The following is a 25,028-nucleotide window of genomic DNA, read 5'->3' as shown; positions in this document are numbered from 1 at the left end:
CGCTGTACAATAAGTGGGTTTCATACATTGGACATACAGAGTAACATATAAAGCAATCAATAACCGATACAGGAGGTGAAGAGAGCCCTGCCCAAAAGAGCTTACAATCTACTGTCTATGGCATCTTGTCATTATTGCTGGGGGTGGAAGTCATAAGCAATCAATCAGGGCCCTAAACTGAACATTTGATATCAGCAACATCTCCCTACGTGTTCTGCACATATACAGATAGTATAAATCGATGCTGCATTAAGCACAGTTATTACATTGAGGGTGTAATTATTGTTTCTTTTTTAATAAGGAATTAATTCTCCATACACATGGAGAATATCATCTTACCTTGCTCTGCATGTGTTTGCCTTGCTTGGCATTCACCTTTTCACCTGAAATGTCCTACGAGCCTAGGGTTAGCTCCTCTTATGGGAATGGGGTTCGTCTGGTTGTCGCTTCATTTATACTCATTGTGTATATATATATACCAACATAACAATGGAGCCCTTACAATGGAACTTCATTAAGCTCCAGGCTCTCTAATAACCAGAAAGAAAATGTTGCCACCAGTCAGTGAGCTGCAAAAAGCCTTGCCTATCCGGTCTGGTCAGAAGAGCAACTTGCTGCAGGGATATATAGCATTCAGCCTTGGTTACCAGCTTCAACAGACAATGTCTGCAGTGGGCAGAATTCAGAACGTTTTCCAAGGCAAGAGGCAAACTCATAGCCGGGTAAGAAACTAAGCTACCTAATATAAAATATTCAGGCAATGATTTATGTTTATGTTACATTCATTGATGAAACTACACTTTTGTGTACTCAGACTTTCAGTACTTCAAATGGGTTTGGAAATATAAGGGTGAAGACAGACAGAGCTACTAGTAGCAGCTACTTTTTCACAGTTACTAAACATCAGACAATACCCTGCCATAGACAATACTGAGAATTGCCTCTGCTAAAACACATGTAGAGACAGTTATCAGTAAATGATCATCATTGTCTATTTTAGTAGCCATGACAAATAGCTGCTACTTGTAGCTCCGTGTGTCTTCATCCTAAGGGTCAGTTACTTTTACCCCAGAAGCAAAGGCGAGAGCACTAAGGGGCACTATTTAGAAAGCAATTGCATTGGGTTTTGGCTGAATCTACACCCAGCACCTGATCAGAAGAGAGCACAGCATTGACCCTATCCTTACTGTCTGCCTATGGAGTGCAGGGACCTACAGTGGTGTGAAAAACTATTTGCCCCCTTCCTGATTTCTTATTCTTTTGCATGTTTGTCACACTTAAATGTTTCTGCTCATCAAAAACTGTTAACTATTAGTCAAAGATAACATAATTGAACACAAAATGCAGTTTTTAAATGAAGGTTTACGTTATTAAGGGAGAAAAAAAACTCCAAATCTACATGGCCCTGTGTGAAAAAGTGATTGCCCCCCTTGTTAAAAAATAACTTAACTGTGGTTTATCACACCTGAGTTCAATTTCTGTAGTCACCCCCAGGCCTGATTACTGCCACACCTGTTTCAATCAAGAAATCACTTAAATAGGAGCTACCTGACACAGAGAAGTAGACCAAAAGCACCTCAAAAGCTAGACATCATGCCAAGATCCAAAGAAATTCAGGAACAAATGAGAACAAAAGTAATTGAGATCTATCAGTCTGGTAAAGGTTATAAAGCCATTTCTAAAGCTTTGGGACTCCAGCGAACCTCAGTGAGAGCCATTATCCACAAATGGCAAAAACATGGAACAGTGGTGAACCTTCCCAGGAGTGGCCGGCCGGCCAAAATTACCCCAAGAGTGCAGAGACAACTCATCCGAGAGGCCACAAAAGACCCCAGGACAACATCTAAAGAACTGCAGGCCTCACTTGCCTCAATTAAGGTCAGTGTTCACGACTCCACCATAAGAAAGAGACTGGGCAAAAACGGCCTGCATGGCAGATTTCCAAGGCGCAAACCACTTTTAAGCAAAAAGAACATTAAGGCTCGTCTCAATTTTGCTAAAAAACATCTCAATGATTGCCAAGACTTTGGGGAAAATACCTTGTGGACCGACGAGACAAAAGTTGAACTTTTTGGAAGGTGCGTGTCCTGTTACATCTGGCGTAAAAGTAACACAGCATTTCAGAAAAAGAACATCATACCAACAGTAAAATATGGTGGTGGTAGTGTGATGGTCTGGGGTTGTTTTGCTGCTTCAGGACCTGGAAGGCTTGCTGTGATAGATGGAACCATGAATTCTACTGTCTACCAAAAAATCCTGAAGGAGAATGTCCGGCCATCTGTTCATCAACTCAAGCTGAAGCGATCTTGGGTGCTGCAGCAGGACAATGACCCAAAACACACCGGCAAATCCACCTCTGAATGGCTGAAGAAAAACAAAATGAAGACTTTGGAGTGGCCTAGTCAAAGTCCTGACCTGAATCCTATTGAGATGTTGTGGCATGACCTTAAAAAGGCGGTTCATGCTAGAAAACCCTCCAATAAAGCTGAATTACAACAATTCTGCAAAGATGAGTGGGCCAAAATTCCTCCAGAGCGCTGTAAAAGACTCGTTGCAAGTTATCGCAAACGCTTGATTGCAGTTATTGCTGCTAAGGGTGGCCCAACCAGTTATTAGGGGCAATTACTTTTTCACACAGGGCCATGTAGGTTTGGATTTTTTTTCTCCCTAAATAATAAAAACCCTCATTTAAAAACTGCATTTTGTGTTTACTTGTGTTATCTTTGACTAATAGTTAAATGTGTTTGATGATCAGAAACATTTTGTGTGACAAACATGCAAAAGAATAAGAAATCAGGAAGGGGGCAAATAGTTTTTCACACCACTGTATGTACAGGGCAGTATGCAAAGTGCAAAATATATGGAGGACTTGCCCATAGTTTGCACTCTACTCTTTATAGTCTTGGCTTGAACTGTACAAGTCATAGGCATTTAAATAATAAAGAATGGTACTTGTGTTTTTAAGGGGTCCAAACCAGGGGTAACTGCGTAGGGCTCCTCACATAGTTGCAGTCTGCCATGGTGGGTAGGGAGTGTGGGGGATAACTATTTATAAAGGGTTGGATAGGGCCAGCAGGACACCAGGAAAAAAACAGTGGGCCCCACCAACCCAGTCCTACTCCTCCCTGAGCTTTTTAAATGGGGGTCACCAACCTTGGCAGCCAAAAACTATTGCTCTGTGAGGCTACAGGGTTATTGTTACCTTTTATAACTTTTTTCTTCTATTCAGCCCCTCTCCTATTCATATATCAGTCTCTCATTCAAACCACTCCCTGGCTAATAAGGTAATTTGGGCCCTAGCAACCATATAGCTGTTATACCTCCAAACAGAAGAGTCGCTGAACAATTGTTGAAATCATTCAAAAACTACAAATAATAAAAAATAAAGACCAATTGCAATTTGTCTCAGAACATTACTCTCTACATCATACTAAAAGTTAACTCAAAGGTGAACAGCCCCATTAAGTGGAGGCTGCTGTGAACTGATTCAGGAATAATGGGACTGAAAACACCAAATATTTTCCCTGTATATTAGCTATTTGGTACGTGGCTGATATTTCACGGCCATCTAGGAACACACCTACAACTCTGTGCCGCTCAGGATGCAGTTTAATATCAGCAGCGGGCAGCAGGCTGGATGGATCAATGATTAATGCATGTTATTTTCTGAACTTGGATTCCAAACCAACTTTTTTTTGCCCCAGGGCCTCTAGTTTTCTAACTCTATTCCTAATTCTCAATAGAGAAAATATAAATTTAGTGGCAAAAGTGTAATAGCCTAAGAGGATATACAGAAAGATATGTTGCATAGGGGAGTGAAAACTTTCCGGCCTAAAGCTTCCAGCCCCCCCACCAGGGAATATACTATGGGAGTGTGGGAGATCTCGCTGTGTAGAAAATATAATAAATGATCCATTTCGTACATTGTGCTAGGATAAACAGGGAAACTTGAAGCTACTTCATGTTTGGTCCTTGCAAGGTAGATAATTAGATTTACAGAGTACAGATACCCCCCCCCTGCATAATGGACACTGCCACTAGGACACATAATCCTTCTACATAATGGTCTTCACCACTAGGACTGAACATGGAGTAGCTTCAATTTCCCTGTTTAGCTTATGAAACAACAAAAGACATAGATTTTTCATTATTAAAACAAGTAAAAAAACATATTCAGCACAAGCCCTATTCAGTAAACTGTTTTATTTATACTGTGCAGGTTGTTTTTGCCTGCTAATATATTTTTACATAGGCAGGGCCGGATTTCTCTTCTGGGCGCCCCGAGGCCACCCCTGTTGGTGCCCGCCCGTGCGCATGCGCAAACGCTCGACCCCCCCAGTGCGCATGCGCGAACGCAGCCGCGAGTGCGCATGCGCTCTTTAAACTCCCATACGGAGCAGTGGGGAGAGGTCCCAACTGCTCCGTATGGGAGCCAAACTTAAAAATTTTCTTGCGGCGGGGCGGCATGCCGCCCCTAAGCTTCTGCCGCCCTAGGCCCGGGCCTTTGTGGCCTCTCCACAAATCCGGGCCTTATATCCGGGGTTCCTTATATCTTATATATGTATCAATACTTAAGGTTAAGAATGGCTGTTGTAATCATTGGGGTAACATTCTTCAACCTATTCTTGACAATACTCAAGTAAGAACCCTCCCCCTAGACATATTTCAGTATAAACATGGCATCAGTTGCATGCTTTTGATTTCTCTGATTCCGTTATACCATATAACATACCAATACATAAAAGGACATTATTTCTGGTGCACTGTGCAAGAGATAACTGTGTCAAGTTAGTTGGAAATGTGGTACAAACATGTATAAGAGCATACATGTACTATAATATAATAGCTAGATTTCATGTTCATGCTGCTCCAGGTGAGAGGTTAGTTTTGTGTTGAGGGCAACACTTCCCCAATAAATAAATCCTGTCCGGTGCTGGACAAATATGGAACACTTGGCTGGGAATGTCAGCAAATGAGTGGCCCCCAAAGTAGTGGGCAAGGCCAGGTTGATCCAACTGAGCAAGTTCTGATCCAACAATCACATAGTATAGGAGACCACAGTATTCATGGTTCTACATGGTCTGTACCTTGGAATTAACCAGTCCCCTGGCTCATTATCTGAACAAACCCAAATCAGATTTTGTTGGTTACGCTGATGTGTAGGCAGCCAATGTCTGCCTATACCCATCATCATTACAGTTATATCATTATATACATTATATATATCTATACAAGCTCAACAAATGTTTACTAACCAAGAGACAAATGTTCTCTCTGCTCTACACTAAAAATATAGCAGCATATTAAAGTGTGGGATAACACAGGCCCCATCCCAATCCATCCTGACCACGAATAGGTACCCCCCCAAATATGCTCAATGGCCTATCCCCTTTCTTGTAAACCGCACCCCTTTTGGGATCCATGATATTTTAGTGTCCTGCCTAAATTAGGACCATGGTGAAGTATATTAGCTTATAGTTAATAAACAACTTGCAGTAACGGTTTAATGAATGGTCCATAGGTTTCATTGCAAAATTTGGGCTTGGATTATCTTTCAATGTCCCAAATATGCCCCACTAAGCTCCTGTATAGGGGATAGTGTGGGGACAGGGAACACTGTGAATACACCACTAAGTCATAAAGGCAAAGTCCATAAATGCAAAGTCACAATGGCAGACACCACAGATATCAGTTATAATAATTAATATTAAAGTTTTGAGAGTTTTGCAATAAATTGAAAAACTAAATACAACACTTGAGGAAATCAGGAATACAATGATGTGTGATTTCTGGGGCAGTCAAGCCACCCATGTTTTATCCTGCTGAAATTGTCTCGCCGCGTACTGTCACATATTTCATACGGTTGGCTCAGTCTCTAGCCAAACTGCATGATTATTGTTCCACAATGATACACAGATCAGCTCTGTGCAAAGGAGACTTGGAAAACATAATGACTCCTCTCCACCCAAGGGACCACTCGGCCTATCAGATGCTAGACAACATCTCAAAATCTCAATCATTAAAACAAAAATTACAGACGAGCATCCATAGAGCAGATTAATGCAATAAAAAAAGGATCATTTATTGGGCCAAATAGCTAGTCTTTTGTGCTTTGTTTGTGCTTTGGGGGCACTGGCTCCTTGATCAACACTTTTATGTACACATCATCTCCTGAATGCACTAAGTGGTACCTCTGGGACATATCAACTGTAATCATATAACAGGGGACCAAGGTTTAAAACCAGGCTGACCATTGACTAATTGAGCCCATAAGATGATTTGGAGCAGTGCAGGCTTCAACTTCTATGTTGAGATGGAGCAACTTTATGTGAACCTTTGGCTCAGATGTTTCACTATAACTATTACTATTTCCACTGTGACCTCTATTACGCTCCATCTGTGGTAATCAGAATTATTTGGAAATCGACAACCATATCAGTGCTTCCCCTTTATTTTACCTACAGTTCATCCAAAAAGGGACATTACAATTCATAAGGAAAGTTGATTACAGTGCAAGAAATCATGAGCTAATGGCAACTGCTGACAAAACTGCACCCTTTTTGATAGCGATGTATTTCCATTGGTTTGGTATGCTTAGTAAGACAGATAGGCAGCTCCAAAATACTTGAGTACAAATATCAATCCAGGGCGTGAGTGGGCAGTGTCACTATGTACAGTACATGAAGCATTCCACACAGTAGCGCAAAGCGAAGAAAAAACAGTTCTCTATGGAAAATGGCCAAATGAGTCATGCATTTACTTTGTCCTCTTCAAATACCTGAATAATACAGGCCAAAGGGAAGTCAACTAGTTTTATTGCTTGCTTCCCACATTGGTAACTCAGGTATGGGGTGAGGAGCAGCCACTATCAGCAGCAACACTGCTTTATCCCCATGGAATATACTTCCTACTGAGCATCATTTCCCCAAGACAGTACCTCTTCCCAAGCAACACTTTCCCAATTTCAGAGGGCCAGCAGATCACCCAAAGCAAGATAAGAACTGATTGGTGGTTCAGATATAGTTGTACCTCCTGTTATAACAGTAATCTCCTATGGTCCCTATAGGAAAGGTAAGGGTTAATGGTAGGGGGTATATGAGGGATATGTCCATAATGTTGTATGCTCTACAGATAGTAATCGAGCTATTGACCTGGAGCTATGCTATGCCTATATGTTACACAGGGCAGACTTAAATTAATTATTAGCCAGCAAGGGTTCCACTGGCTACACACTGGGTAGGTCATTTATCAGAAGTCTGTTTCAGGTAGCATACAACTATAACCATAATAGCCTTTCTCTGCGTTTTCACCAAATGCTTATATGTTAATCACAGGCATCACCCAACATTAGTATCTGATCTATGGATAGGGTGGCAAGCGTCCGCCAAAAATTGCTCTTACACCTTGTATTTCATATCTCCTTCTGGGCCCTCCATAATTCCGGTATTTATTGATCTATGTTTGCTTGATTATATATATATCAATATTTGTAATAATACATGTTATACATAGATTATGCATTACCTCCATTGAAAAACTCATATCCCGAACAACTGAATTACGATAGTCCTGACATTTTTGCTCTATACCAAAATAACAGTTGTCATACATAAACAACTTTGCAAGAAAAGGAGGCTGGCCCCAGGCCTGGACTGGCAATCTGTTGAATCTGGCAATGCCAGGCAGGCTGCTGTAAGATGCCATGGACAGTGTTGGGGTGGTGGGGCCTCAATGTAATTTAAATGATAGGGCTTATTTTAAGTCCCTGTCCAGACCTGGCTGGCCCCTTAGTAACTAAATATAGTATATATGAAATAACCAATAGGGCTCATCAGCAAATAGCTTTAGAGGTCTACTATAAGAAAAGACACAGATATGCTTGGTTTCTATGAATAACTGTACTGGGACAGTCTAGTAACTATGTTAGTAAATCAGCCCTGGCGAGTTTTCATTCTTTTCTTAAATACAATAAACTTGAGAGTTAATACATTCCTCAGTGGAATTCTAAAAATGTTACTGTTTGGTTTACTACAGCATAGCATAGGCCCAAAGCAGGTATGTTCCATAAGGGAGTGTTTGCTGTTTTATCAATGGACTTTGATGCTGGTTCTCACTGAGGCTGGTATTTGCTAGAACTTTGTTCCTATTTAGAGCTGTAACTGAGCTAAAACTGAGATAATGAAGGGGATTCCTAAGGCTAATGTATTTGAGAGTAACATGACTTCACCTACACCTGAGTTACTTATTAAACCATATATTTATAAATATATAAAGATGAGGTCTATAATGATGAGTGTTGATAAGATACAGGGTTATGGTGCATTTGTAGGAGTGGAGTACTGATGTGTAAGCACCTATTGTACATTCGGTTTTACTCTGCTCATCTGAGGGCACAGACAGAAGCAATCTCTAGCCAATCAGAGGGTTAGTATGTTCATTTCATTAATTTCACAAGTGGCTGCTGCAGTTTCCAATAGAGTTGGAATTAGAGGAAAGGGGCTCTGGGAATTCAGGAGAATGCATATAATGAAGATTTGGACTAGGGCTTGGAATCAATACGTTATGTTGCATCATAACATATAGTGACAATAAGGTGAGCCCCTATATCCCATGGTGTGTCTATGTGTACTTGAAAGGTTGTGAACATAGAGGCATCAGGCATTAGTAGGAGCAATGTAATTAAAGGCTTAAATTGTCTCTAGATCTAGTAACCAAAAGCAACCTATCAGGTTTTTGCTTTCAAACAGCTGACCAATAAATGCTGCCTGCTGATTGATTGCTAGGGGTAACTAGACCTGTAGCAGATGCCGAACCCATTATATTTCCCTGTGGGCATAGCCAAAGTAAGAATCCTTGCTTTGCCATTGGGCAGTAATTAACCACCCCTGGAAACTTAATGAGACAAATTCAAGTTGTTTTTTTTTAAATGGAATCACTACAAGAAGGTACTCACACTGTGTATATAATATGTATATTTCACATAATTCTATCTTTATTGCTCCAGGAAGCAATAGAGTGTCAGGGTGCAGTTGTTATAAAACGTCCTGCTACTACAATGGTTATCAAGGTATAGTAATACAGGTATAGGACCCGTTATCCAGAATGCTCGGGACCAAGGGTATTCCGGATAAGGGGTCTTTCCGTAATTTGGATCTCCATACCTTAAGTCTGCTAAAAAATCAATAAAACATTAATTTACCCCAATTGGATTGTTTTGCATCCAATAAGGATTAATTATATCTTAGCTGGGATCAAGTACAGGTACTGTTTTATTATTACAGAGAAAAGGGAATCATTTAACCATTAAATAAACCCAATAGGGCTGTTCTGCCCCCAATAAGGGGTAATTATATCTTAGTTGGGATCAAGTACAGGTACTGTTTTATTATTACAGAGAAAAGGGAATCATTTAACCATTAAATAAACCCAATAGGGCTGTTTTGAACCCAATAAGGGGTAATTATATCTTAGTTGGGATCAAGTACAGGTACTGTTTTATTATTACAGAGAAAAGGGAATCATTTAACCATTAAATAAACCCAATAGGACTGTTCTGCCCCCAATAAGGGGTAATTATATCTTAGTTGGGATCAAGTACAGGTACTGTTTTATTATTACAGAGAAAAGGGAATCATTTAACCATGAAATAAACCCAATAGGGCTGTTCTGCCCCCAATTAGGATTAATTATATCTTAGTTGGGATCAAGTACAGGTACTGTTTTATTATTACAGAGAAAAGGGAATCATTTAACCATTAAATAAACCCAATAGGGCTGTTCTGCCCCCAATAAGGGGTAATTATATCTTAGTTGGGATCAAGTACAGGTACTGTTTTATTATTACAGAGAAAAGGGAATCATTTAACCATTAAATAAACCCAATAGGACTGTTCTGCCCCCAATAAGGGGTAATTATATCTTAGTTGGGATCAATTACAGGTACTGTTTTATTGCTACAGAGAAAAAGGAAATCAGTTTTAAAATTCTGAATTATTTGATTAAAATGGAGTCTATGGGAGACAGGCTTTCCGTAATTTGGAGCTTTCTGGATAACGGGTTTCCGGATAAGGGGTCCGATACCTGTACTAACAATGATGTCCCGTGGATTGCTTTCCATTACTGTTCTCTCCAATACACTGGAACCAGGGCACACACTGTACATGAATGCACATTCTTATTAAAGGGTAAAAAGTGGTGTGTGTGAACTGCATATTGGCATAAAAAGGAGGGAGGGAGGCTCAGATACAAATAATATTTTTGATGACAGAAAGTGGGAGTTAAGGAAAAGGCACAATTGTTGTGGACGTAGGAGGACAGGTGAAACAAGAACAAGGAAGCCAGGCAAGAAATAGAAGGTGGGTGAGGAACAGGACATGGAAGAAGCTGACTGAAGGGACAACGCAGGGAATGGGGGGAGAGTTTCAATGTTCAGAGTTTGTCCCAACTGAATTGGTTCTGTGTGTTTCCTCCTAGAAACATGAGCCGCAAAAACAAAATCAAGAACTTAAAAGAGACGCCTGGATCAGCTCATCTTGGGTAAGGATCATCTAAAATGGTAACTCTACTGATCTCCACTACTAACACCTTAAATCCCTTCTACTTTAAAATTTGATTTTTTGGGGGGAGGTGGGTGCAATTCCAGCTTCCGAACCAAAATGTGTTAAAGAGCCCCACACAACACAGAAACCCCAAATATCCATGTCCCTGTAATCTGTTCCTTCGAAAAGTAGGAATAAATAGCATTTTTATATGCTGAAATCCAGCTGCAAAACAGTTCTTTTTCTCCATCATTTAATATTCTGGCAGGGGAGGAGGTACGAAAAAGCTGATGTTACAAAATGTAACAACTTCTCCACAGTTTACAGACAGCATGCAGGAACTACATAACCCACAATGCATTGCAGTATGATGTTCCTTTCCCTAACGTGCAGGGAATTGTGGGATTTGGAGGATGCAGGCTGAAGGCAGACGACTACTGTCTCAAAGTAGCCAGCCAGTCAGCAGGGGAACAGGGGGAGGGGCTTAGGGAACTGTTCCAACCCATATTATTACATTAAAAATCATGAAAGGGCTGCATATTTTTAATGATGTATTTTACAAACTTGCTTGAAGTTATGTTCACTTTTCAAAAGCTTAAGTTGTGTTTGGGTGGAGTTCCCCTTTAATAATAATAATAATAATAATATCTCCTAGATCAATATTTGCAAAGGTTCTGTGGAGGCTGCCTGTCAACACATTTACAATAAATTAAGAAACTATTGTTGTGCCTCAAGAACATGGAAATAATATTCTGAAATTTGGTTCTTGAGATGTTTGTGGGATTTCATAGTAATGCAAGCAAAAGTTTGCCCCAGTCTAGTAGGCCAAAGCAGCAAATCAGCAGGTAGCTTTGATTGGCCTATCATGACTGCTAATAATGAATGGAAGGTTGCTAACTGGATACCCATGGAGTGCTAACTGGTGGATGCTCAAATGAGCATTTTGGCTCTGAGGCCCCTGTTATTGCTCTGTGTGCATCAAATTAACCGCTTTTCATTTCATAGTATTCCGGGTGGTGACAGGCCAAAAGGGGCACCTTCTCTGCCGCTGTTTTCACTTGGTGGCAGTGGCAGACAACACACCCTATGTGCCATTAGCCTAACAGGAATTGTTTATTATTCACATCCAAGGGATGACGTGTACATGAGTGACTAGGATTCACAGGAGGAGGGAGTGACTGGCAGTTGCACAGGAGGAGGGAGTGACTGGCAGTTGCACAGGAGGAGGGAGTGACTGGCAGTGTACAGGAGGAGGGAGTGACTGGCAGTTGCACAGGAGGAGGGAGTGACTGGCAGTTGCACAGGAGGAGGGAGTGACTGGCAGTGTACAGGAGGAGGGAGTGACTGGCAGTTGCACAGGAGGAGGGAGTGACTGGCAGTTGCACAGGAGGAGGGAGTGACTGGCAGTTGCACAGGAGGAGGGAGTGACTGATAAGTGCACTGGAAGAGGAAGTGACTAAGATGCACAGGAGGTGACTGACAGATATACAGCAGAAGGGGGTGACTGACAGGCGCACAGTAGGAGGGAGTGACTGACAGGTGCACAGTAGGAGGGAGTGACTGACTGACTGACAGATACACAGGAAGAGGAAGTGACTAATATGCACAGGGAGATTTCACAGAATGATGGAGAGAAAAAAAGCAGATCATATATTTATACAGAAAATGACTTTCTCTTCTTTTTACCTCTAAATGTATTTAATGTGTTTTTATGCTTTCAGGAGACACCTGCCCCAGGAGCCTATGATATACGGGATTTTCTACAAGAGAGACAACTTAATCCCATACAACCAACCTTTAGTTTCAAATGCCAAGGCAGGACAAAAAGGCCAAACCCTGTAGGCTCTGGAGAAAAGCTATTGCCAGGGTGCTACAACTTCCCAGATTTAGCGTATTTCGTTGAAAGGCTTCCAAATACCTACTCATTTAGGAACACCAGAAGGAACACCCTGTTACTTGGCATCAGGGATAAGGTACATGGCTTCTCATTCATTCCTGGCACTACCTGGTTTATGTAGCTTCTCTACTTTTTCCCAGCATAAGAGTGAGATAAAATATATTTCTATATAAATATAATACATATATAAAGAGATGATTTATCTGTGCAAGATTTGTTTGCAGTGTTGTGCTGCCGAAGCCTTGATACATTATATATTGATGTCACCATTGGCATTTCTTCTCTGGTTAAAGATGGGCTGTCAGTTGTTTTTATATTAGTGAGCAACCCTTGGTCACCTTTCCTTGCAGCGGAATTTATGTGTCCTATTTCTCCATACAGCTGGTAAATAAAAGACAGATATATTTAATGTCACCTTTCCCTCCAGGGTGAGCTACAAATATCAGGCACATAACGCAGAGCACTACAAAATCTCTTTGTAACACTTTGCCTCCATTGGCAGATTTAATGCCACCCTGTGAGTTATTAAACTGTCATTGGGTAGAAGGGGTAGTTATTAAAGTTACTCTTCAGACGTGTTATCTTACATTACAAGTAAGTGCTATGGATAATCTCTTTAAGCAAAGCTACAAGACTGTTTGCCTGTGATGCTGGATGAGGGAAAATGCACATAAGGCACGAATTAAAGATCAATTTGTTCAGACCAACGTGTAGCCTTTATTAATCCTCAGTGGAAGTTTCCCAATGGAGGCTAATTAAGCTGAAAAGTTGGTGTGAACACTTAACCCGTGACTGTTCATATTCTTTGAGTATTTGTCCATGTGCTGTCGCATAAAGCAGAGGATAAAGAGATGCTATCTACATTTATTATTCAGCCAGGGAAAGAGACCGCAAGTATTCACAGAGAATCAAAGATCTAAGGGCACGTTTCCCAAATACTGGCCCATTGAGACTTCTAGACTTAAGTTTAAGTGAGGCTCCCCAGGTTGGCCAATTAAAGCAATGATATGGCTAAGTTAAGCCTGTGAAGCCCTGGAGATATTCCTTCCTGAGGGAGTTCAAGGTTTTATTTCATGCCTGTACAAAAAGGGGTGGGGGATGTGTATCCCATTTGTTCCTCTGGCTCTGCCTCACCCCTTGTTAATATACTGACTCTATACTGGCTAAATTCTATAATGGCTGAAAAGGGTAGAATATAAGGGAAATAAGGTGAGATGGCAGAAGAGGAGAGGGTTGACAGGGAAGGGAAGAACAGACATGGAGGGGACATTGGAAGTGAGAGATAGGGTTGTGGAAAAGATAAAAATTGCAAGATTTGTGAGACAAAGAAGAGATAGGAAGCAGAATGCAAAGGGGTAACTGATTATTACTTTGCATTAGTTGGCGGATATGGCTGAGTGTGTCTGCACTTGGGCGGATTCAATGGTTCAGGCGTTTATATGCAGGCTGACAATCCGCTTCGTGGGGCCTTACCCTTAGTTGGCAGAAAAGCAAAGAGCAGAAGTTAAAGGGAATAATAGAGAATAGACAAATACAGAGAAAAAGTGTGGAACAAGTGTGGAACAATTGCAGAAGAGTTGTAAATAATGGAACTTATGGTGGTTTGGAAGAACAGCATTGCCTGGAGCCCTTTCTATACCCAGTTAGCTGATGTGGTTTGTTCCAACCCATGTATCTGTACCCTGGGTATTGGCATTGCAGTAATGTACTCAACATGAGCCTCAGATTTGTGTGATTCAAGGTGTGTTGGCTGATGGGGCATCACAACTGGCAGGGGCTTAAGGGGAGTCTGCCTGGATATTACTGTCGATGCCATTATGGTTTCTCCCAACCAAAGAATGGGAAGATAGGTGCACTTTCAACAGAAGTATGATTACAGTGCATTAATTAGTAAAATTACAGACAATATAAAATAACCCCTTTAAAAAAACATCTCTGATGCCTTATTTACCATTACATCTTTTCAGAGGACATGTGGGTATCCTTTGAGATAAAAAGTTGGATCTTAAGATGAGGAGAGCTGTGATTTTGTGGAATTCTCTCCCTGGTGTGGTTGTTCTGGCAGATACATTGGATCATTTCAAGAAAGTATTGTGTGCCATTTTAAATGTAATATTGAATTGTTTTTGCAGGATCTACACACAGACCCAGGCAAATATAATGTCATTCACCCTTCTTCAGAGCCTTGTGAATGCAAGTAAGAATTCTATTATAACTTTTATTTTCTCTTTTTGGATTTGTAAAATAGACATACTGAAAAGTGAATGAATAGTTATTTCCTATTAGCATTTGTTCTGATTTCTGTGTCCTATAAAAAGTGATACTGTCCTAGTTTGCAGGTAATTTAGTAAAAGAGGTGACCACTATATGCCACCTGGTGATTGGTTGCTATGGGTTACTAGACGTGGTGGAGACTTTGTGACTATAACCATAGCTACCATAATCATATGCCATTTATAAAGCCCCAGTATATTGTGCAATGGACAAATACATGAAGCATACAAATGACAGATTACATAAATACAACAAATACCCAATACAAGATGTAAAGAGGGACCTGCTAAATAGAACTTACATATAAAAGATGCCAGAAGGAGCATGGTATGATGCATTGGAGCAATAAATTGCACTTTTTATAATAATAATAATAACAAGAACCTGGAGGGAAGGGAAAAGTTCAGTTGGGAACCCTGTGGTAAAGAGTTGGCCCTTGAGATTTGTGAAGGTCCAATTTGTGGCCTGCAAAAGGAGTGGGGCTGCAGGAGGTTGGTCATTGTTCATGGGGATTATAGACATGTTTTGGGTGTATTGGAGCTTGCAAGGCCTGCAATTAAGATTTTTTTGCCTTATATACTTTTCACGAGGCTAAATGAAGGCACGTTGAATGTCATCAAAATTAACTCAACCGACTAAACGAAGTGATTAATGCAGAACAATAAACAATAAAGATGCTGATGCTCAATAATTCCTCCTACGAAAGACAAAACCAATTAACTTCATCATGGGCTATTAAGTGTGTCATCTTTAGTGGCACTTCATGGGAAAGGCTTTGATTACAGCAATTTATAGCAATTATACATTGTGTTAGATTTCACTAATTCGGCATGTCTCCTTTTATCATATTCAATCAATTTCTTTGTTTATTCTAGAAATTTTATGTTCCGTTCAGCAGTGAAGAGGTTTCCATCTAGTTTTTTGGTTCCTGTAAGTATATATATTATTCGTGCATGTAGGAGAGATATAATATATTGAGAAATCACTAGAGCAATAGCACTAAGAATTTATAAGCTGAGATATTGACAACCTGTTACCATCAAGTAAGGAGCCCTTATTATCCAATGAGCAACCCAGACTCCATCTTTACAAAGCACTTGCAAGGCCCCATCTAGAATATGCAGTGCTGTGTTGGTCACAATCAAAAGTCCAAAAAAAGATACTAATTTGATAAAGAGTATGAAAAGTTTCAGCTATGAAGAAACAATAGTATCTTTTTTTCTCCATGGAAAAAAAGATAAAAATATATTTTGCAAAAATATTTGATATGATAGAGCCAAGGACTCTGCCATTTATCAGATTTGTTTAATCCAAATTCCATTTCAATCATGAAAGCTTCACAAAGTTTCCACTGAAGTCATAGAGATGGGAAGAGAATGTCACAGATGTAGTAAGATGTCATTGAAATCCCATTATCTCAATAGCCATTTAACAAATTTAACCAGATTATAACTGGGGATTACAATATCGACAACTTCCTGTCTCACCTGCCAAATGCAGATTCATCCTCCCCTAGGAAATAATGTCATATTGCCAGCTCCGAGCTGGTAAAAGTCATTAAAGTGCTATTTTGGTTGAAGAGGTTGACAGAGTTGTTATAGTTAAGGCAAAGTGTGTAAAACTGGATGAAGCAAAAGTTGCATCAGAACAGAATTGGAATGAAACATTTTCTTTTTTTAATAGTCAACTTTTATTGAATTTTTTTATAAACAAGAGAAATGATAGAGGGAAGAAAGAGAGAAGGAGGGAGGAGAGGAGGGGAAGTAGGGAATGGAGAGCGTATTGTGGTGCTTTAGACCGTTGTTGCTGGAGACTCCAGCCATGGGTTCCAAATCTTCTCGAACTTTAGTGGGCATCCTCTGGCTAGGTATGTTAACCTGTAGAGTTCAAGTTGAGAGTTAATCAATTTTATCCATTTATTCAAAGTGGGAGGTTGGGGACCCATCCAGTGTAGGGCCACAGTTTTCTTGGCATAGAATAGCAGAGCTCTCATAAGTGATCTCGAGGCTGTCTTTGGTAGTAGGGAGTCTACGAGGCCCAGCAGGCATGTGATTGGGTTTAAAACTTGAGGTAAGGAAAGTTCGTCTGCTAGGAAGCGCATAACTTGTTGCCAGAATCTCTGGATGTCTGGGCAATTCCAAAGCAAGTGCATATAATCCGCATCAGGTTCATTGCAGCGAAGGCATCGGGAGTGCTCCAAGCGACCCATCTGGTATAGTTTCTTAGGTGTTAAGTATGTTTGGTGTATAATTTTGAACTGAATTAGTTTGTCTCTTGTGCTTATTAATGGGAAATAAAGATTGTCTATCACCTCTTCCCAGTCATCTGGGTCTAGGTGGAGGCCGCTTGTTTCCCATTTGAGTTTGACTCTGGGTCTGGGGTCATATTTGTGAGAAGTGATTGCTGCATATGTTTTGGAGAGGGTTTTACGCTTGTCTGGAGCAGAGATTATGTTTTCTTCTGTCGTGTATTCTATGGGGTGGGTATCTTGCTGAAATTGTGTAAGGAAGAGGTGTCATATTTGCATGTAACTGAGCACCGACAGGTCCGCCAGGGCAGGAAGTTCCTGGAATTGCCTGCAGGTTTTTAGGGATCCTGAGTGTAGTAGATGGTGGAGTTGTTTGACCCCTGCTCTTGCCCATGTAGCGCCTTTTTCAAAAGTTGCAAAATTTTTAAGAAGGGTATTGTGCCACAGAGGTGTGTCAGGTGAGATTGAGTTTTTTATGTTGGAGGTTTTATACAACATGTCCCAGGTTTTTTTGGTGGCATTTAAAAGAGGTATTAGGGGGGGTAGACAATTGCTTGGTCTATATAGAGCATGGTGTAAGGATTCAATGGAGCCAAAATACAGTGCTTCTAGTAGAGAAGCCGGGTTTTCGGTGTCAAATGTTTTCCAGTTTGAAGCATGTACTGCCTGTGCTGCAAGATAGTAGAGTTCTAAGTTGGGCATTGCTAATCCCAGTTGTGAGGTTGATGCATGGAGAGTAGTCCTAGCTACTGTTGGAGCTTTCTTGGCCCAGACGAAGTCAGCTTGTATACGGTCTATTGTTCGTAGTGTGGTTTTGGGGATATAGCAAGGTGAGTTGGTGAAGACATAGAGTAGTTTGGGGAGATATATCATCTTGCATATATTAACTCTGCCAATTTGTGTAAGGGGTAGTGCGGACCAGCGTGATAGTGTGTTTTTCATTTGTTGTATGAGAGGTTGTAGGTTCAAGGAGATGAAGTTGGTGGGGTCTTTGTGTATATTGATTCCCAAGTACTTGAAGGTGTCCACTGTCTTGAGATTAATTGCAGGGTTGATAGATTGAGATGCTCGGGCTGTAAGTGGAAGGATTTGGGATTTGTCCCAGTTTATCTGTAAGCCTGAGAACTTTCCAAATAGAGAGATTGTATTAAGTGTTGTTTCTAGGGATTTTAATGGGTCAGCTAAGTATAACAGGGTGTCGTCAGCATATAAAGAGATCTTTTCTTCGGTGCCTTTGTATTTGAGCCCTTGTATCTCTGGGTTCTGTCTAATTAATATCGCCATTGGTTCTATGGCTAGGGAGAATAACAAGGGGGATAGGGGACATCCCTGTCTAGTTCCTCTGGTTAGTGTGATCAGGGAGGATAGTGCTTCGTTCACTTTTATTCTTGCCACGGGTTTGCTGTATAACAGGCGGATCCATTTTACAAAACTGGGGCCAAATCCTAGTCTGGTTAAAATTTCCCATAAGTAGGGCCATTCAATGGAGTCAAATGCCTTAGCAGTGTCAAGGGACACTACCGAGCCGGATCCTCCATTTTCGTGGTTTATTTGCAAGTTAAAATAGAGGCGGCGAATGTTAATGGCCGTAGACTTGGAGGGCATAAAACCAGATTGGTCTGGGTGAACCAGTGTGGTGATTACCTTTGTTAGTCTTCTTGCAAGGATTTTGGCTAGGATCTTAATTTCAGTGTTTAAGAGCGATATAGGCCTATATGAAGCACAAAGGGTGGGTTCTTTGCCTGGTTTGGGTAAGACAATAATGGTTGCTTCGGAGAAGGAGGGCGGGAGTAGAAAGTTTTCGTGTGCATACATAAATGTTTCTAGTAGTTTGGGAACTAGCTGGCGAATATGGAGCCTGTACCATTCGATGCCAAATCCATCAGGACCGGGGGATTTCCCTGCTGGCATAGACATAATGGCCTCTGCAATTTCTAACTGTGTGATTTGATTGTCCATGTATTTTGTCTGTTGTTGTGTTAGACGGGGGAGGGTGATTGTATTTAAGTAAGAGTGTAAATCCTCATTTGTGTATTGAGCCTTGGAAGTATATAGGTCTGAGTAGTACTTCTCAAATTCTGCAGCGATGTCGGATGGGGAGGGAATGTCTTCGCCTTGTGGTGAGATCAGTTTGGGGACTGCTGTAGTGTTTTCCAGTACCTTGGTCAGAAAAGCTAGCGGTTTACCGTTTTTGTCTCCTAAAGCAAATGATTTACTGGCTGCGTGTAATAGCTGTTTCTTAGTGAGGTCTAGTCTATGCAAGTCCGCCTGTCTGAGGGCTGCAGCAAAGTCGGCGTGGTTTTGCGGGTTAGGATTGTCTATAAATTTTTGTTCTGCCTGAGCTGCGTTATAGTTTAGGGTGGCTATGTGGTCTTTAGAAGTAGCTCTTACTTTGGATATTGAAGCTATCAGGACCCCTCGCAGTACCACTTTGCTTGCATCCCAAACAACACTCGGACTGGCCGAGCCTGTGTTCTCTGACCAATAGTTCTGGAGTGAAGTAGCAGATTCATTTGCTATTGTTTGGTTTTTGAGCCAGGCTGGTGACAGTCTTCACTGTTTGTGGTGAGGGTGCGTTGATAATTGTAGGGAGAAGTATACTGGAGAGTGATCTGATATTGCTCGGGGTAAAAATTTGATCTCTCTTACTTTGGGCAAAAGGTCTGGCGAGACCAGTACTAAGTCTATCCTGGACAGGGTATGATGCGTGGATGAGTGGCACGTAAAATCTTTGGTGTGTGGGTACTTCCACCTCCAAATATCGGTTAGGTTATATGCTTTGAGCCAGTCCACAAGTTTGGAGGGGTGGATTGTAGAGGGATGAAGTTTGTCTAATGCTGGGTCTAGGTAAGTGTTAAAATCACCTGCTATGCAGACGGGGGATGGGGGTAGTTGTGCTAGAATAGGCGATATGTCAAGTAGCACTGTTTCTGAGAATGGTGGTGGGATGTACAGATTGACTAAGGTCATAGGAGATCCTGCTACCGAGCATGCAATTATCTGGTACCTGCCGGACCTGTCGGTGCGCATCTCCCCCAGGTGAAAAGGTACGCCCTTCCTTATAAGAACTGAGGTTCCTCTGCTGTATGAGGAGTAAGTAGAGTGGTAAGCGTATGCTACCCAAGGCTTTCTTAGAGCGAGAGTTTTTTGGCCTGTTAAGTGTGTTTCTTGTAATAGTAAGATATGTGGATTGTGGGCTTTGAGGTAGTTAAAGACCAGAGATCTCTTGATTTTATCATTCAGGCCTCTAACATTCCATGATATAATTTTTAAGTCACCCATTGTGAGAGGTATACTGTTAGTGAATGTGTCTTACCAGATGAGTCGCTTGAGGTCCGGATGCCCTCACTTGTATCACCAAGTACGTCTCCATTAATGTGGGTCCTGGGGAGGTAGGGAAGAGAAAGGAAGGGAGAGAAAAGGAAGGCACAGAAGAGGAGAGATAGAGCAGTTATCAAAACAAAAAGTAACCCCAACAAAACCCCGTTCCCACCCTGCCCAACCCCCCCTAGATGGGTGGGCCTTGTACCCATAACAATTTTGACTAGGAACTGTGGTTGCCAATCAACCAGGAAGGCACTTAGTGTGCTTTAACTTTTGAATTAGGAGCTCCGTGGCGGGGGAAGTCCCCGGCTGTGTGAGTTTCTCGTGGTCCTGGGGGGTCGGTTGCCAGGTGTCTAGCGTTCATTGACTGCATAATTTAATCTTGGTTGCCACATGGGGCGCATGCCATCTAGTTTATCAACACCCTGCAGTCTCTAATGAGGTGGAAGGTGAGAGGAGTATCATCACCGAGTCAAAAGTGTTATATGGCTTTCCCCGGAGGGGTGCATCCGCCAGTTAGTGGCCTATTGTCACATGGGAAGATGTGGAAGGTTGTGATATATCTGCAGTCCCAGTTGTGTGTTATTTAGGTAGCAACTCGACCCACGTAGTTAGTCTATAGAGTGTGCTCCCAGCCTCTCAGGCGCGGGGGTTTTGTCTTGGTCTAGCTTCCAGCCACTCCAATGCATCTTCAGACGATGTAAAAAAATGGGATGTGTTAGCGTCGATAACCTTAAGCTTTGCTGGGTAGAGCATTGCATAGGTGAGGTTAAGGTCTCTCAGTTTACGTTTGACCAGTGTGAAGGAGCTGCGTTGTTTCTGCAGGTGAGTGGAGAAATCCGGATATAACGAGATCACCGCCCCATTATGTTCTAGGCGACCGGCTTTGCGAGCCTCCTGTAGGGCAATGTCTCTGTCTCTGAAGTGTAACATACGGATCAGGAAGGGCCTAGGTGGGGCTCCAGGGGGCCTTGCTCTGCCTGGCACTCTGTGTGCTCTCTCTACCGAGAAGTGGGGGGTGAATGCTGCTGCTGGTAAGAGAGTGCGTAGCCACTTTTCTGCAAAGTCAGGTAGGGATTCCCCCTCCGTGCCTTCTGGTAGTCCCATGACCCGTACATTATTACGACGTTGCCTATTTTCATAGTCATCTAGTTGGTCAGCTTGTAATTGCATTTGCCGTTTTAGTTCTGAAATCTGTGCTGGCAGCGGATTGCACGTGTCTTCCAGAGTGCTGAGCCTTGCTTCAGCTGCTGCTGTGCGTTCCCGGATAGTTTGTAAGTCCACCCTTATCAGGGATAAGTCTGTTTTGATTTCGTCTATGCGGGTTGTTAATGTCGCTTGGCAGTTAGCGATAGCGGCTAGTACCTGCGCCAGTGTGTCGACTGAAGAGTTCCCAGGTGGCGGTGAAGGTGGGGAGACCTGGCCCTCACCGCTTTGGGTGGGCCGGCGGACATATTGCTCCATGTTTTGTGAAGTAGCTGGCTGTTGTTTTTTCTGGCCGCTTTTGCCCCCCATAGCTAGATATCAGTTGCCTTTGCTGGGTAGATGGCTGGGGTCTATGAACCAGGAGAAAATGGTGTAGGTATAGGGTATTTCCACGGAGCTCTAGTTAGCCAGGTTTCAAGGCGGCATTTGGCTGCTTTTTTTCCAAAGGGGTAGTAAGGAGAGGCTGCTTGGTGGGCTGTGTTGGAGAAGGTATTTTGCTCTGCACAGTTTAGGTCTTGTTTAGCAATATGTGCACATTGAGAGCAGCACAGAGGGTAGTATCTGGCGAATATATAGAGCTTGGTAGATGTTAAGTTGTGAGGTGAGTTAATTAGTAGTGCAGCCGGCTGCAGCAGGCAGTGTCTGTGAAGGAGAGGCCCCTTTGGGTACTTGTTGGAGATTGGAAGAGGGCACCCCCATAATTTCTATTGCACTCACCCAGTTGCGTTACCCAGCGTCTGGTTTGCTTGCGGCTGTGGAAGATGTTGCACCATGGAGCAGACGTGTCTGCGTTTGAATGCGCTTCTAAATTTAGCGCGCGGCTCCGGGTCAGCGTTGGGCCGAAACTGGAACGCCGCGACTCTGATCGGGTGTATTAGCCCTTGGTGCGGCAAAATCTGTTGCCCGTGGGAACCGCGAAGCAGGAGATCTCGCGCGCGGGTGCGCGTTCAAATTTAACCCGCGGCTTTGAGGCGCGCCAGGCCGCAGCTGGTTCTCTGAGCAGGAGCGCCCGCGCCCGTAGTATTTGCCTCCGATGGATGCAGGAGAGGCTGGGAGGTGCTCCCCTGTGGCACTGACTGGCGTGGGCCCTGTGGTGAGGCAGGATGAGGGGAGATTTGGTCTGGTCCCCCGGGAGCACTCTCAGGTGCGTCTTCCTAGTAGCGTGGCTGGACACGCCCGGAATGAAACATTTTCAGGAAAGTTCTAGTTTATCAGCTAACCTCAGCCATTACTTGTACTAAATAATCCCTTACTGGGCACCAGTGAGAGGACAAACCAGTGATTACATACAGTGCCTAGAGAAAGTGGCCTTGGCATCACAGATTGATGTATTTGGTTACACTCAGAATCAGGATTGTGTCTAATTGTGTTCTCAAAGTTCAACAATTCTAACAAATAAATAAAACAAATGCACAACAGATAACAAACACACATATTTTAAAGGGACATTTAACATTTCATGTAGCCATATTAAATGGTGTTTCTATAGCCCTCTTGAAGGTCCAACCTTTTGCCATGGCCCTTTTCAACTCAAGTAATGATTTCTTGAAGTAGACTCAAGTAGATTTCTTGAAGTAGCAAAGCCAGAGGTGATCTTACACATTTCTCCTAAAACTTAATCATGCTCCCCAAATCTTGCACTAACTGACCTTCAGATGGACCACTCATAATACAAGACAGTGTTGGAAACTTTCGCTCTAGACCTTGACATTTTCCATTAGCAGAGAAAATCTTCCTAAATCTGAAAAATCCTGTAGGTGCTAAAGAAAGCGCCGGTGAGAAATCCACATGGGAACCCTTTTCCCATGAATTTCTCAACAAGAATCACCATTCAACAGGCATCACGGTCACATCTGGTGGATTGGCAGGCTATTGATTCCTGCATGCCACACATGACTGGGTCAGGGAAATGAAGTTTGAAGCAGCAAATTGTGACCCCATTTCCTGGTAATTAGAAGGTAGTGTCTCTAGTAGATAGTACTCTCAGGGTGCTACGTGAATGCCAGTTCTGCAGTTGTTGTATATAGCCATACTGTATGTGAGAAAGACCCTTTTAGGGCATCTGGAATTCTACAGAATCCCAACCATTCTACTGAGCTAAGTCTAAAATAGTGATGTCCAATCAGTGGCTCATGAGAAACATGTTGCTCACCACCCCCTCTAATGTTGCTCACAGTGGCCTCAAAGTAGGTGCCCATATTTAAATATCTGGCTCTAAGGCATGTTTTGTAAGTCTTGTAAGAAATAATAGCTAATATTTATTTATACATTAGTGAGTATTTTTGCTATTTAATACTACTGTGGAATATCAATATTTTGGCCATGACCCGAAAGGTCTTTAATTACAGATATCCCCTTGCCATTTCTACCCTCCTGCCTTTTACCATTGGCCTAATTTATGGTCATTCCTTGTTTCTCTAAAACAGTGCTGTCCAACTTCTGCGGTGCCGAGGGCCGGAATTTCTCTCGCATACATGGTGGAGGGCCGCTAATGGAAGCCAGTTTTGGCCACTCCCCCATTTTAAACCACACCCACTTCAAACCACACCCATTTAATGGTCGCTGCAGGGATATCAACCATCATTAATATGTTAAGGAATTATATTATGTCATATTAAGACACACCCTTAAATCCATTTGCCTCCTCCTCCCCTATGGATAGCACAGCAACCCCCAGTATATAATTACACACTTTAGGGACCATTTAATGCCTATTTCCAACTGCTAACAAACTCCCACAACAAACCCCTGCCAGGTTCACCTCCCACAGGCAGCATAGGGTAGGCAGAGAATGGCACACTCAGGCAGCACTCTGCCTTCCCTATGCTGCCTGTGTGTGCCATACTCTGCCTTCCCTATGCTGCCTGTGTGTGCCATACTCTGCCTGCCCTATGCTGCCTGTGTGTGCCATACTCTGCCTGCCCTATGCTGCCTGTGTGTGCCATACTCTGCCTGCCCTATGCTGCCTGTTTGTGCCATACTCTGCCTGCCCTATGCTGCCTGTGTGTGCCATACCATACTCTGCCTGTCCTATGCTGCCAGTGGGTGCCATACCCTCCCTGCCCTATGCTGCCTATGTGCCATACTCTGCCTACCCTATGCTGCCTATACACAGACAGAATAGGCCAGGCAATGCATACAATGTCTGAGGTGTGAAGAGGTGAACAATGTGGGTGATTACAGCCTGAGTCTGAGGTGTGAACACTGCAGGGGGTGAACAATGCAGAAACTAAAAGGTGTGAAAAACATAGGGGATTACATGTTTAAACAATACAGGGGGATTACAGCCTGAATCTGAGGTGAGAACCATGCAGGGGGGGTAGTTAATCTCAGTACTGATACCATTTAAAGTTTACACAAAGGTAAGGCATCAAAGCAGCCAGACAGGTGGGGGGCCACACAGAGGGGGGTCGAGGGCCGCATGCGGCCCGCGGGCCGCCAGTTGGACAGCCCTGCTCTAAAAGAACAAAGAGACTAAATATAAAGAAGAATAGATTATAGTATGTAAAGATAAAAGACTAGGAAAATATAGAGGTTGAGT

The 25,028-nt window shown here is 42.5% G+C and overlaps 1 protein-coding gene across 1 annotated transcript in view; it reads left to right on the top strand.

Annotated features, from left to right (window-relative positions):
* Positions 1-560: 560 nt before the first annotated feature.
* stpg4 (sperm-tail PG-rich repeat containing 4) overlaps positions 561-25,028 on the top strand; it is a 37,508-nt gene continuing 13,040 nt past the window's right edge. Inside the window, exons 1-5 of the mRNA XM_002932385.5 lie at positions 561-722; positions 10,474-10,536; positions 12,260-12,511; positions 14,568-14,632; positions 15,585-15,639. Coding sequence (XP_002932431.3) covers positions 663-722; positions 10,474-10,536; positions 12,260-12,511; positions 14,568-14,632; positions 15,585-15,639 — 495 coding nt within the window. The 5' untranslated portion in view covers positions 561-662. The remainder of the gene's footprint in view (positions 723-10,473; positions 10,537-12,259; positions 12,512-14,567; positions 14,633-15,584; positions 15,640-25,028) is intronic.

The sequence above is a fragment of the Xenopus tropicalis genome, chromosome 5, assembly GCF_000004195.4.
Source record: "Xenopus tropicalis strain Nigerian chromosome 5, UCB_Xtro_10.0, whole genome shotgun sequence".
Taxonomy (NCBI): domain Eukaryota; kingdom Metazoa; phylum Chordata; class Amphibia; order Anura; family Pipidae; genus Xenopus; species Xenopus tropicalis.
Note: the sequence above shows the minus strand (reverse complement) of the source record. Positions and strands in the feature narration are given on the sequence as shown.